At 40.5% G+C, this 15,468-nt stretch overlaps 1 protein-coding gene across 4 annotated transcripts in view; it reads left to right on the top strand.

Moving 5' to 3' along the window:
- The window catches only part of LOC142495606 (disintegrin and metalloproteinase domain-containing protein 9-like), a 124,846-nt gene that overhangs the window by 15,252 nt on the left and 94,126 nt on the right, over nt 1-15,468 (top strand). For all 4 annotated transcript variants that reach the window (XR_012801776.1, XR_012801775.1, XM_075601297.1 and 1 more), the window contains exons 6-9: nt 813-1,002; nt 4,070-4,135; nt 5,015-5,086; nt 5,382-5,551. Coding sequence is in view for 2 of the 4 variants with exons in the window: in XM_075601297.1 (XP_075457412.1) it covers nt 813-1,002; nt 4,070-4,135; nt 5,015-5,086; nt 5,382-5,551 (498 nt within the window). In the remaining 2 variants the exon portion in view is untranslated. The remainder of the gene's footprint in view (nt 1-812; nt 1,003-4,069; nt 4,136-5,014; nt 5,087-5,381; nt 5,552-15,468) is intronic.

Genomic DNA, 15,468 nt, shown 5'->3' with positions numbered 1-15,468 from the left:
TTGGAAGTGTCCCTAGATGACAGGAAGGTGCAATCTAACTGAATAATGTTGTGGCCGGATGTCTTTGTGGTAGCACAACACTATTAAAGACACTGAGGGGGAGAATCGCTAACTCCGGCACAGGTTATCGCACCGTGGTTCCATGGCGTGATTTTCCCCTCCAAATGATCAGTTACAGTATGTTCTGCCAATTTTTATTTTCATCACCCAACAGTTTCTCTAATCTCCAAAATTAGCTAAAGCCCTACCAGCCGGTTCCCTTTATGGGGTTTATGTATTCATGGCTGTACTGCCAATGTGGCACAAGAATTACAAGATTCTAAATTATTTTAGCAGAACAGATTCCTTGATTTACAGCTCCTAATAAGGGGTATTGGATTTAACCTTCACTCGTTTGGGAGCCAAAAATAAAACACACACTAGACACACACACACACACACACACACATAAATACACATATAGACACATTTACATATTGAGATGTACATTGATGTACAGACATACACACATACAGACATTGATGTGCACACATACAATTACACACACACACACACACACACACACATACCTAAGCATACACACAGAGATACATATTGAACATAGGCACCCACACTGAAATGCTGCAAATTCAAAATTACATTTTCATAAAATGCTGTCCAGTTTACAACGTAAAATTGTTTTATTATACCTTTCTTAAGAATTACAAAATTTCAACCTATGGAACTTGTTATGGGTTCAGACTTTTATTTTTATTATTAGACTTCAGCTTCTAATTGAAGTGTATACAGTATAATGTTGTTTGTTAATTTAGGGGCTTGCTGCAATTTGGGAATATCAGTTACACAATTGAACCCTTAAACACATCGTCTATATTTGAGCATGTCCTGAGAGAAATAAAGCCTGACTTTGATGATATTCTTGCATATAACGACAATGACACAAATATTGACATGACACAAATGAAACCACTGCCTTTCTTCATATCAGAGAAAATGCTGCAAGTGAGTAACTAAATATATTTTTAAAATAATTGTTGTATGCTGCTTCCCCCTACCTTTATATGTAGAGATTCCGGATTTAGGGTTTAACCGAAAACTCCCACTGATTGATCATCTTCTACTGTACTTCCGGTTAAAACCAATGAAAACTGGAAATTTAGCATAATTTCCTTTTGAATTCCACCTCTTTTAGCAGCCCAGCGATTGGTAGGAGACGAAAGCAGCATGGAATGCACCGATTAACACCAAATTCAAATATGTGTCAATTTGTTTCCATTATTAACACTGATTGTCATGGAAGACCAGGTCTTTTAAAAAATGTATACAGGGCTCATTCAATAGGCAAAACAAGGTAGGGAAATAAAATGGGGTTTATTTGGATAAAAACCTCGGAAACACAACAGAAATTGAAAAGACAGAAATATACACACTTACAGGGGTCCAGGGGTTGACATCTAGCCTTTGCTAGGTGCAGGACGTCCGCTTGCAAGGGCTTACCCTGATCGGGACCTTGTCCTGGAACGAAATTCGTCAGAAAATCCTGACCGGAACCTTGTCCTGATCGTCCTGGAACTGATTTCGGCAAGAAATCCTGACCACGACCGCTACTGTACGTTCGATTTGTAGAACTTGGCCACAGAAGACGGGACTTAGTCTCTGTGAGGCAGACTTTCCTAACTTCAAAACGAAACCGGGAGCTCTGCTATTTGTAACAGAACAACTTTGAAAAGCCTGCCCTAGCTTTATCGACTTAAGTCATTGGATGGCCTGTTTCTCTGAGGCTTCTCATTACATACCCTCCAATGAGCTGTGTTGAGGAGGGAGGAGCGACCAATCCGAGTGTGGGAAGTCCTCCCTGCCAGCCAATAGGAATAGGGGCTCGTCCTTTCGCTGACGGCAGAGGAGGAGGATTGCCAAGCTGGCTCGAAAAGCTGTGTGAGTGGGAAATATGATTTAGCCAATGGGAGAAGCGCCTACGAACTATCTCCCCCAGCTAACTCATTGACGCCCGTTGCCACCAAGTCTGGCAGGTACAAAAGATATCCCCACAGGGTGCCCTTTGTTCTCCGGATCTGGCAATTCGCCCTTCCTCGCCCACCAAACGGTCTTCTCACCTCTGGACATCCTCTCCTCTTTGAACTAGAGACTCTGTACAGACATGCCGGTGTCTATGCAGATGCTCTGGCTGACTGTATAGAGTCTTATAACAAATGTATAAAACATTACAAAGTACACTTTAATAAAGTATGGACCTTGGGGGACCTTATACTTATAAGGGAAATGAGTTTGGGATATTTGGGCTCGAAACTCAGGAGTCTGGGGGACAATGGGTTGCCCCAGTGTAATTCACCCTGCATACCGGTGAATCATGCCTACTCGCCGGGGAGAATTAAAGGACTACCAATAACTTCGGCCCCGAACTCCTGCAAACCAAATAATTGCATTTCTACCCAAATATCCCACCTACAATGTGCACGTGCGAAATTTCAGTTCTAGGGCAAAGGGAACATGTACACAGGAAAAGCAGGGGACACTTTAATTTTGACATGTATAATCCTTGGTCCCTGGCTTATGGTGCTATGTAGCTACCAGGGACCCCACGCTTTCAGGGGTAATCATATGGGCTTAAACATTTTATTGTATAGTCTGGTTACCCCCTCCCGTCACACTGATCAACACAGATGTTTTACAAAAATGAAATCACCGGGAAAAAAACAGTTAAAAATAAAGATAGACAACCGGAATCTCTATTTGTATGCTTTATTACTATGGGTGTCCAGTATAAAATATATTCCATGAAATTAATTGGTTGTCTTTGAGTAACTAAAATTATATTTCTGTATGTATATTGCATTCTGACCTCTTAAAGGAGCAATCCACCCTAACTAAACTTCATTTTTTTTTCCAGAATTGGAACTGGGCGGTCCTCCAGAGCTGAACTGCACTATTTTCAGCTCTGGGAACCCCCCGCCCCACCTCGAGATACTCACTGTTGAAGTTACTGGTATTACTTTCTTGTTGATTTAGGAGATTTAAATGGCCACCCAATAGGAAGCCACAGCTGATGATGGTGCAGCTTCCTATTAGCACGAGACGTAGCAACTATTTTGTTTCCCCTGAGCGATATTTAAAGTTCAGTCTTTTTTTTTTTTTTTTTGCATTTATTTTTTTACTTCAATAGTTTCATGTGTGCAATCTCTAATTAGCTAAAGAACAGTATAGCTGCAGGTCAATTCGTTTTCCATGTATTGATAGGTCGAAATTTGGTGACATATTAAAAGCTGGCATTTGTTTATAATCTGCTTGACTGGCAGTGGAAGCTCATGAATATTCATGAGCATTCCTGCACTGACAAAGGGCAGGGCTGACAAAGGGGTGTGCCAGGGCTTGTGATAGGACATGAAGGGGCAGTGCCTTAGCAAATGGCTGTTAAAATAGAATACAAGAACATTGGTCTTTCAAAGTTGTTTTTTTTAAAACAGAAAATGCTAAAAGTATTTTTTCTTACTACAGAACTGATTTATTAAAAAAAACACACATGCAGGATATTGACTGAACTGCAGCTTTAAACCTGGTAACCAACAAGTACCTTGGTAACAGCGGGATCCCCAGGGCTGAATATAATGGCGTTTGGTTGGAGGGGGCCCCCAGTTCCCTCCCTGGGGGAAAAAAAACGAGTAGGAGGCTCATTAAAAATCAAGCCAGACTATTTTACTTCCTGTGAAGGTGTCTATAAGTATGAGTGTTTTCTGTCATAAACTAGGGGAAATGGATCTTCAAATAAAAAGCAAAGCAGGAGATAATTAATCTAGAGCAAAGAGAAATTAGAACAATGTGTACATGAAATAATTAACATGTAATACAATCAAACAATGTCCTGAGACCCCAGCGTACAAGGATCTGTGAGGTTTCCACTTTGTAGTTTTTGTAATTCATGAAAATGTTCCTGGTGATAGCATGGCAAAAATGTTTTTTTTTTATTATAAGTAATGTCATTAATAAAACTATTAGTAGGCACATATATCATAGTACCTCTGTTTTTATAACATGTTTTCTCTTTTGTTATTAGTCAAGAAAAAATGTTCATGATCAGAACAGGTTTTTGAAACTGTACTTGGTTGTAAGTAAAGAGGCGGTAAGTGTATGCTTTCCATATTATTTCATCCCTTTAAGTACCGGAGGTCCCACGGCCCCTCCGGAACTCGAGATCATGTGACCACTACCCGACGCGATAATGGGATCGCTCCCTCACTGATGACGGAAGGAGAGGAGTCATCCCTCTTTCATCCGCCATCATTGCAGATCGTGATCACCACTAAGAGATTGGTCCTTTTTTTTTTTTTTTTAAACCTAGATACTACTGTACACATGGTGCACCAAGGGTTCCAGAATCCATTACATAGCAGCTACGTTGTTGGGTACTCAAAAGGATAAACAAAACACCACCTGTTTTCATGGTACAGCCCTTCAACCACGAATTAGGTTTTGCTAGTGGATTACACCTTAGAATGTATTCCAAGTGATGGGTTAACTTCTGAAAAGATTAGATAGCCGGTGTACTGTATGAGACAATGTGACAATTCATCGAGAGATATATTGTGGGTTGTGCATCAACGTCTAACCAGTTTTGAAATTTGTAGACTTGATTCATAACCCCTTTGTATATCTTGGTTATTTGTAAATTCTTTAAAGCTGACAATGACATCTGCAATGTAGAACATCAGCAAGTTGGTTTAGCTCTCTTAGCAATATTTCATGGATATGTTACCCAAATATTACAAAATGTCCTACTCACTACTTCTAATCTAAATAAATAATCTGATCTAAATCTAAGATCATCTTCCATAATGAAAAAAATAACCATCAATTATCCTTTATTCTCTTACTATGCTTCCCACTATATGGTTACATATGGTTTTTTTTTTGTTGCAAGGCTGTATATTCTATAGATATCAAAGCAATCAGAATGTTTATCATTTTCATTGGATTAGAAATAAAAAGTTATCTTTTGTAGTATGAAAAGCTGGGGGGAAATGAAGAAAAAGTAACTGCAGAAATGATTACACTCGTCACCTATTTAAATACGGTATGTTCTTGCTTATATATTTATGCTATATCTTCATAAATAGTCAAACATAAAAGTACAATGTTGATTTAAGAAACTTGTGACTTGCTTTTTAGATATACTTTAGACAGAACAAATAAAGTGAACAAAATTTTTTTTTTTTAACAAAAATGTATTTATTGCACATTCACTTTCATGCTCATACTGTATTTTTTTTCTTTGAGGTTTCATGCATTACTTGGATGCTTTGTATCACTTCCCCCTCCCCCCTTGAACAAAGAATTCCAAGTGAAAGCAAAAATTTGTGTGTTTGCAGTTATTCATCCCATTCCGACTGCAAATTCAGCTTGTTGGACTGGAGATTTGGACAGACTCAAACAAAATACCAATGAATAGTTCGCTTGAGGAAATTCTAGACAGTTTTTTGCATTGGAGAGAGGGAAATCTGGTTTTTCGTCAAATGCATGATATTGCATATTTGATAATGTAAGTAAGACCATGCTGCAGTTTTCTTTTAAAAGCAAGCATTTGTGTATATATCTAGTACTCACTGTGCTCATTTGTATGTCATTACCCAGAATCCCCGGGGCTTCAGTGGAAGCACTAATAATAGGGAAAGGCAGGGTTGCAGACCTGTCTAAGACATGCAAATGGCCCACATGTGGTATTTTCATTTACTGTACACTGTACCACGGTGGAGGGTCTTTATCACTATTTTACCCACCATAACTTTTTTTTTCTTTTGGTTTTCATACAAACAAGAAACATTATTGGGATGGGGAGGGAGGATTAAAAAAATAAGAGGAGGGGGTGTTAGGGGAGGGTAAGGGTTATTGTATATTATTACAAATTATACATGATTTATACAGGCTTACAAGTATTTTTTATACAGGGTTCTGAAAAAAAGAACAAGGGTGTTCTTTATGACTCAGTCTAGTGTGATGGAGAGGGTGGTTCTGAGGGGGGGAGGGAAGCATATGGGAAGTAGGAAAGTGAAGGGATTGGGGGAGGATTGGTTCAGGTCACTAGTGTTGCCGATAGTGTCTTGATATTAATCTAGTTAGACTTTCCCGTAAAGGGAGAATTTTTGTACAGCCCCAACAGATATGTAGCATTGTGACTACTTGGTCGTATTCACATCAACATCTATCAGAGCAGGATGGATACACATGGTGCCATTTGAGTGGCGTTAAATACCAGTGGTACATTATTTTATAGGAAATTCCCTTGGCTAACATATTTATGAAAGTTTTTTTGCTGACTCCCAATCGTCCATGTCCAGTACTTGGCCTAGATCCTTTTCCCGCTGTAACATATACTTGTCTGTTACTGTATATCAACTTTCGAAATTATCAGTATTTTATATACTGTAAATGTTATACCCTGGGACTCTGAGGTCGAGTGACATAGGTCCTCAAAGGTTGTTTTGAATCTAGTGGGGGAGTATGAATCTACAAAGTATTTGATCTGTCGATAAGCCAGGAAGTTGCTATAGGGCATAATATATTTGCTGCTGGAGAATTGAAAGGATTTGCAGCAACCCCCTCTCCAGGAAATCCTGAATGCTCGTCACCCCACACCACTCCCAACTAGCAAGTGCCTCTGCACTCATCCCAGGCGGGAATGAGGAATTTAAAAAAACTTGTTGGCGTGATTAAATATACCCAGGGGTTTTGGACATCCAGACGATATCCCTGAGTGGTGCTGGCTTGCCTATATATCCACCCATCGTGTGTTCCACAGACTATCATACCAATGGTTTAGTTGGCCTATTTGTGTTGCTTTGTAGTATTTGACTGTTCGGCACTCCAAGACCTCCCATTGTGCTAAGCTGTTGCAGAATACATTTTTTTTATTCTGGGGGATTTGTGGATCCAGATGTATTTGTTAAATTCCTTCTGAAGTTTAGTAAGGTTATAATTTGAAATCTTAATTGGGAGTACATAAAAATAGTAGAGAAGCTTTGGGAGAATGGTCATCTTGAGGGCCGCTAAACAATCAAACCAAGATAGCTCATATCCCCTCCATTCCATTAGGAGGCCCACTATCTTCATGTAAAGTTAAGGCTAGTTATTTATGTATAACGTGTTCTAGTGGAAAGTAAAATTGACTCCTAAAATGTAAAGTGAGATTCACACCATGAGAAATCAAAATGTAGTTTTAACAATTTCAACGTCTGAGGAGCCAAATGTAATCCTAGGGCTGTGGATTTGGATCAGTTTATTTTAAAATTAGATAACACGCCAAAATTCAGGCGATCTTTATATAGATTGGGTAGCGACGTCAAGCATTCACTAAGGGTCAGGACAATATTGTCAGCAAATAGTCCCAATTTATATTGTGAACAATCTACGGTTATTCCAGAAATGTTGAGGTTTGCCCAGATTTTATTAGCCAGTGGTTCCACTGATAGGACAACAATAAGGGGGGACAGTGGACACCCCTGTCTGGTACCGTCGTTCTGAATATTAATTGGAGATGACTGATATCCACCAGATGTCACTTTAGCTGTGGGGTTCGAATATAATGCTTTCACCCCCATGATAAATTTAGTGCCGTAATTTTGTTTCTGTAGCACTTGGAAAATGCAGTCCCAACTTAGTCGATCAAAAGCCTTTCCGGCATCTAGGCTAATTATGACTGATGGGGTCTTATTTTCCTTTGTATGGTGTATGACCTTGACCAATCTCCTTGTGTTGTCCCAGGCCTGGCGGCAAGGGATAAACCCCACCTAGTTAGGATGTACCAATCCAGGAAGGTAATTATTCAGCCTGCACACCCAGACCTTGGCATATATCTTAAGATTTAACAAGATCGGTCTGGCGCTGGTGCATTCACTTTGTTGTTTTTTCCTTCTTGATGTATCACCACTTTTGTAGCCTCAGTCATTTATTGAATCTAGGGCAGGCTGTACCCAACATGAAGTGATTAAATAGTTGGGTCACGTAAGGAAGGAGTGTTTGGGCACATTTTTTGTAATAGCCATATGAAAGGCCATCCTGGCCACAAGACTTATTGCTTTTTAATGCTTGGATTTCCTCCGTTCTAATAGGGAGTTTTAGTCTTGCCTGGCAGCATCCGGGAAAATATTGGTGGTGTTGGATGTGGTATAGGAATGTATTTTGGAGGGTATCCCCTGAGATTCCCTGGTTTGGTTGCTATTTAGATTATATAGTTCGGCATAATATTCCCTAAATTTTCACAGATCAGTTCAGTTTTGGGTCCGTAATCAATGAACCCGTTTTCCCTTTCATTGAATTGATATTATATTGTGCGTTTCTTTTATTCAGTTTAGCTGCCAGAAGGGAGTCTGCTTTATTAGCTTTAGTATAGTATTTCTGTTTAAGCCATCTGAGTTTCTGTTTGGTATGGCTTAAGAGTAGATTTAGTTTGCCCCTTACATTCAGTATTCTGTCTGTTAGTTTTTTTAGAAGGCTTGCTCTTATTTAGGCTTTCCCATTGTTCTAGTTCTTTAATTAATAGAAAGGGTTGTTTTAATCTGATCTTTTTGTTATGCAAAGATATACTGTACTAATGCAGACTCCCGAATAACAGTCTTATGTGCCTCCCAGAGGGTTGATGGAGTTACTTCTGTTGTATTATTTATTTCAAAGTCATTTCTAATGCTATTTTCTATATATTGTCTTGAGGCTGGGTTGCATAGTATTGTCTCATTCATTCTCCATTTAAAGTGGTCGGATGGACGTCCCAATCCTCTGAGACTGGGGGTTATAGGGGCATGGTCCGACCATGTAATCAGATGTTAGTGTGGGAGACTGAGTTGCAGAGTGGGTTGTCTAGGAGAAAAGAAATTCTTGAGTATGAGAGATGTATCCGAGAATAAAATGAAAAGTCTTTATCTGTGGGATGTGTATGTCTTCGTATGTCAGTAGTATTTAGCTGGGCACAACATTCTTGTATGTTCCTGGAAGTTAGTTTATCCCTAGTACTTGGATTCTGGTTTTGAGAATGTGATTTATCAGTCCAACAGTCCATAACTGCATTGAGTCTACCCCCAATAATAAGATGTCCTTTTCTCAGTCTTTGGATCTCAATAGCTAAATTTTTAGAGAAGCTCCCTGATGTGTGTTCGGGCGTATATGTTTACTAGAGTAATCACAGAATTCCTAATCATAGTTGTTACAATTAAGTATCTCCCCTCTAAAGCGCACATGGACGACAGTTCCTGAAAGGGAATGTTTTTATGAATTAGTATGGCAACACCTTTTGTCTTGTTAGCCGCTGTGGTATAGAATATTAATGGGAATTGGGCATTTCTAAGAAGGTGGCTATCTTTTGCAATCAGATAATGTCTCTTGAAGGAAAATTATTTGGCTTTTAAAATGTCTTTTTCAGCAAACAGAAGTCTCCTCTTTTGTGGGTATTAAGCACTTTTACGTTGTAGGAAAGACACTTGATTGACATTGGTGAGGAGTGCATTCATTTATGTGTCATGCCTGGGCAAGTTTTGCCAGAAAAGATGTCTCTTGAGAGATGTCTGATTTTGGATATTGTGTGGGACATCTGTGATTGTTTTTACCACCATTGAGGACTAAGGATAAATGTGGTGGATGGAGGGAAATTTCTTGACCTGAGGGAAAGGGGTTGGGGTACGGTACACACAAACATTTTTTAATAGTCCAATCTTGTTAACACTAGATGGACAACTTGAAACTACTCGTGACAAGAGATGCACATGCAGGGCTCTAATAAGGCATCCCCCAGCTCTGGGGCATGTGGCATCAGACGGCCTCAAATCAGGGGTCACACCCGTAACCAGACGCTCTCCCGTTACACGGGACCATCGCCCTAACATTATGGCTAATGAAGGTTTGAGAAAGTATAAAGAGAAGTAACCCAAGTAAAGCACTCAAGCTCCCACTCTGAATGATTGATGTGGAATTTAAAAATAAACTTTAATTACAATTAACTAAAATACAGGGTGTTAAAATGATAAATAAGACACACATTGGATCCTATGTCGAGTGTAATATAAACTCTGGATCCTACTATTATTGGCAAATGAGGAATAAATGATTCATCAGATACCCTTTACGGTCCTTAAATACAAAGGATCCGCACCAAGTGGTAATTAAGGGGGAGAGAGTATATGTTCAGTTAATTTCAATGTTTGTGCATACACGCTGCAAACGTTTCGTACTGCAGTATCCTCTGGTAATTGCCTGTAGTCAAGTGAAGGTGCCTGTATCTTGACTAGCTGAAGCCTGCTGTACTGCACTGTTGCTAACAGACAGCAGGATCTTCTAGTCTGTAAATAGTCCTTTTAGTGCAGGCACCAATAGAGAGGAACTTAAGTGTCTACAGTTAAAAACCTTCCGTAGAAGGGCCACATCCCAATCACCTTTCCTTGGACCACTCGAGAATTGGTCAATGCCCTGAAACGGGATAGCATTCATATCTCCATTATGGCAGTTATGTACATGCCTTGACAATGACTTGTCAACCTTATTGCGAATCGTTCCAATGTGCTCAAGCACCAGCTGCTTTAGGTAACCTTTAGTATTCCCTATATACTGTACAGTTAGGTCCGGAAATAATTAGACACTGATACAAGTTTTGTTATTTCGGCTGTGTACCAAAATAAATTCAAGTTACAGTTAAATAATGAATATGGGCTTAAAGTGCAGTCTATCAGCTTTAATTTGGGGGTATACACATCCAAATTGGAGGGAGGGTTTAGGAATTACATCTCTTTAATATGTAGGCCCCTCTTTTTCAAGGGACCAAAAGTAATTGGACAATTTACTCAAAAGCTGTTTTATGGACAGGTGTGGGCTATTCCTTCGTTATTTCATCATCAATTAAGCAGGTAGAAGGTCTGGAGTTCATTTCAGGTGTGGCATTCGCATTTCGAAGCTGTTGCTATGAACCCACAACATGCGGTCAAAGGAGTTCTCAATGCAAGTGAAACAGGGCATCCTTAGGCTGCAAAAAAAAGAAAATCCATCAGAGAGATAGCAGGAACATTAGGAGTGGCCAAATCAACAGTTTGGTACATTCTGAGAACAAAAGCTCTGCAACACAAAAAGGCCTGGACTTCCACGGAAGACAACAGTGGTGGATGATCGTAGGAACCTTTTAATGGTAAAAAAAAAAACCCTTCACAACATCCAGCCAAGTGAAGAACACTCTCCAGGAGGTAGGCATATCATTATCCAAGTCTACCATAAAGAGAAGACTTCATGGGAGCAAATACAGAGGCTTCACCAAAAGGTGCAAACCATTCATAAGCCTCAAGAATAGAAAGGCCAGATTAGACTTTGCCAAACAATATCTAAAAAAGCCAGCGCAGTTCTGGAACAACATTCTTTGGACAGATGAAACTAAGAGCAACCTGTACCAGAATGATGGGAAGAAAAAAGTATGTAGAAGGCTTGGAACAGCTCATAATCCAAAGCATACCACATCATCTGTAAAACACAGTGGAGGCAGTGTGATGGCATGGGCATGCATGGCTTACAATGGCACTGGGTCACTAGTGTTTATTGATGATGTGTCAGAAGACAGAAGCAGCCGGATGATTTCTGAAGTGCATAGGGATATATTGTCTGCTCAGATTCAGCCAAATTCAGCGAAGTTGATTGGACGGCGCTTCACATTACAGATGGACAATGACCCAAAACATACTGCGAAAGCAACCCAGGAGTTTTTAAGACAACAAAGTGGAATTCTTTCATTCTGCAATGGCCATGTCAATCACCTGATCTCAACCCAATCGAGCATGCATTTCACTTGCTGAAGACAAACATTAAGGCAGAAAGACCCATGAACAAACAACAACAGAAGACAGCTGCAGGAAAGTCCTGGTAAAACATCACAAAGGAGGAAACCCAGCGTTTGGTGATGTCCATGCGTTCCAGACTTCAAGCTGTCATTGCCTGCAAAGGATTCTCGACAAAGTATTAAAACGGAACATTTTATTTATGATTGTGTTAATTTGCCCAATTACATATGTGCCCCTGAAATAAGGGGACTGTGTATGAAAATGGTTGCAATTCCTAAACGTTTCATACGATATTTTTGTTCAACCCCTAGAATTAAAGCTGAAAGTCTGCACCTATATTGCATCTCAGTTGTTTCATTTCAAATCCATTGTGGTGGCGTACAGAGCCAAAATTATGAAAATTGGGCAAGTGTCCAATTATTTCCGGACCTAACTGTATATCTTGCCGCAAGTACAAACTCCTGGATAGATGACCCCTGTGCGTAAGCAGTTTTTGAAAGTTTGAATCTGATAGGACTTGGACTGATCCCAATTCCTAAACTGTTTGGTTGTTCTCATATACTGGCAGGCTTTACACTTTTGGCGAGAACAAAAAAACAACAAAACGACCTCGCTACTAAAATAAATTCAGGGACTGTGAAAATACACTGTGTACCGTGATATAATTAATATCAAATCCCAATTACCCAACACTATAGTGAATGTGGAAATGACACATCAACAACAAATAGTGAAACATACATAACTTTGCAAAGGTATATAGGAGAGCGTCTGCAGCTGTTGAACTGAGGTGGCTCAGCATCCCCTAAAACTTCAGGAGAATAAAGACAAACAAACAGCGCACAACGCTCATAGTGAAGTAAATTTTAGTTAAAAAGAATACTAAAAAGGGGGTAAGTATTCTGCGTACATCAAGTAAGACAATCAAGAGCATTCCATGTGACAAGACATGGGTTGCCAAAGCACCAGAACAGGACAGGTCAAGGACAAAGTCGTCGTCTGGATACCCTCGGATGGTATTTGGAAGTGGTCGTTCTCCTGACGGTAGGTGGCCCCTCACATAGTGGCACAATTTGATCCTCCTTGGAGCAGATGTCCCGTTAGCTGACCTCTCTCAGGGACGGCATTGATTGAAAAGTATACTTAGCCCCTTTTTTAGTATTTTTTTTTTTTTACCAAAATTTACTTCTCTATGAGCGTTGTGCGCTGTTTTTTTGTCTTTACACCTTAGGTACCTGATAGGGGCCCTCGGTTTTGGTGGTATCCATGTTCTAGTTGTTAACTCATTGAAGTGGCTGTGGAAGAGCATATCCTTAAGGTTTCGTGCCCGTCAGCTGACCATTGAGGGATGGTCCTTTAGAGTCTCACTGATGTGTTCATCTGCTCTCAGAATGTGCCAGTATTTCTGTATAATTGCATGTGCCAAATGCCACTGGCTGTTCAATGTACCAACAAAGTGTATTACACCATCGCAAGGTACACAAATTTGATCAGTAAGTAGGGACCTACGTGTACTGTACTTGGCTGTTTTGTAGGCCTTTTTGATTGTCTTCTTGCTATAGCCTCTATCCATACAGCGATTGGACAGGCTTTTCTTTCAATTCAAATTCCACATCTGAGCCGCAGTTCCTTCTAATCCTTAGGAACTGGCCAGTGGGGATGCTATTAATCTGTGCCTTTGGATGATGACTGGTGGCCATTCAAGTCATATTCAAGGGAAAGGTGTAGATTGTACTGATTGATATTTAAGGTGTCAATTAATTCCTTGAGTTTGACCTCTGGGCCACGCCACAGCAGTAGCACATCGTCGACGTACCGGACCCAGAGATCAATGCAGGACGTATACGGTTCAAGGTTCTCGGAGAAGACTACCTGGAACTCCCAGGCTCCAGCTAGTCAACACACAGGCTACAGGCAATTACCAGAGGTTACTGCAGTACGAAACGTTCGTAGCGTGTATGCACAAACATTAAAGTTAACTGATCATATCCTCTGTCCCCCTTAATTACCACTTAGTGTGGATCCTTTGTTTTTAAGGATGGTAAAGGGTATCTGATAAATCATTTATTCTTCATTTTCCAATAATAGTAGGATCCAGAGTTTATATTACACTCGACATAGGATCCAATGTGCATCTTATTTGTCATTTTAACACCCTGAATTGTAGTTTATTGTGATTAATTAAAGTTTATTTTTAAATTCCACATCAATCATTCAGAGTGGGAGCTTGAGTGATTTTACTTGGGTTACTTCTCTTTATACTTTCTTATTATCTATTACCTACCCAAGAGCACTGCTCCCAACCTACATTTAGCTGAAGTGGGGTTCCCCTGTCTGACTCTCAATAATGAAGGTTTGAGTGAGAACCTTAAATGTCTCAGTCTCCCCTAGGAGTGTCTAGGAGAAAATACAAAATGTAGATCTCCATGGGAGGTGAGCACTACCCATGTTAAACATGCCTCGCTTTAGAGGGTTCTCAGATTGGATCTGCATATTATGTAAGGTGGCAGGCAATTTGGTACTATCGGCTCTTATCTAAACATTTAACTGCAGTTTGTAAATATCTTTAGACAATCAACAAGTTTAAACAGCTGGCTAAGGCCGCATCCATACTACCAGTGAGGCACGAACAAAAGGGCGTACCTCTATGAGGCAGGCCATAAAGCGCACAACCACGCAATGAAGCGCGATGCCGGGTCACGTGAGTGGTACAGCCAATGAGAGCGAACCGCTCACATGACGCCACGCTTTCCCGTCTCCCCCTCTTCATCCCAAAAACTGTGGATCGCCTCTAGGGCAGGTGTGTGTGACATCACGCGCTCAGTCACGCGCCTACTATATCCATGGCCTAAGACAGCAACGGAATAATGGGAAAAGGCTCATGAAATATTAACAATCCTAGTCCGGTATAGCCCAGTCAGCAGCCAAAAGAGCTGAATTTCTGGTATTACTCGAACGGATGCGCTCATACCGACCAGGATAAGAGGGATGATCATTACCTCCAAGCCACAGGATCGTCCCGGATCAGTCTACAACAGGGATCAGGATTACCAGCAGGCCATCAGAGAGAGATAAGGTCATCTGTACCGAAACATAGATTAGACCAGTGTAGATTCATCATTCAGGTGGGTCAGGTCTATTAGCCTGGGAAACGGGTCTCTCCCAAGCGCGGTGCCGAGCATCTAGGCCCCTTTGATGTGTGGTTGCCTCGGTCCATTCTCTGTAAGGAGGCCACTGGGCCTTTAGGCATGTCTCCATTACTGGACTTTGGACACGATCTGGAAGAACTCGGGAGCTGATGAAATCACATACTTCTTTTTCCATTTTCATTAATGTCACAGCTTCTAAACTTTAAAAACAGCTTGAAAGGGAATCCCTACCTATACTGAATCTGCTTTTTCCTCAGGACCTGAGTAATTAGTTGCTGACAGCTTCGGTTTAGAAGGGTTATGAGTGATATGTCCCTGTAAATCTGTAGCTAGTGTGTTTCATGTACAATGGAGGACATTTCTCTGGATTTGTGTAGAATCGCCTCTACGGTTTGGTAGTAATAGAGGTGTAAGATGACATTGCGGGGTCAGTTCATAGTGACAGCTCTAGACGATAGGGCTCTATGTATTCTATCAGTGAGAAATGCTTCTCAAGACATGTCTGGGAG

This window comes from Ascaphus truei, chromosome 5, assembly GCF_040206685.1.
Source record: "Ascaphus truei isolate aAscTru1 chromosome 5, aAscTru1.hap1, whole genome shotgun sequence".
In the NCBI taxonomy this organism is placed as follows: Eukaryota; Metazoa; Chordata; class Amphibia; order Anura; family Ascaphidae; genus Ascaphus; species Ascaphus truei.
The sequence above is the reverse complement of the archived record's forward strand: the minus strand, read 5'-3'. Positions and strand labels throughout refer to the sequence as shown.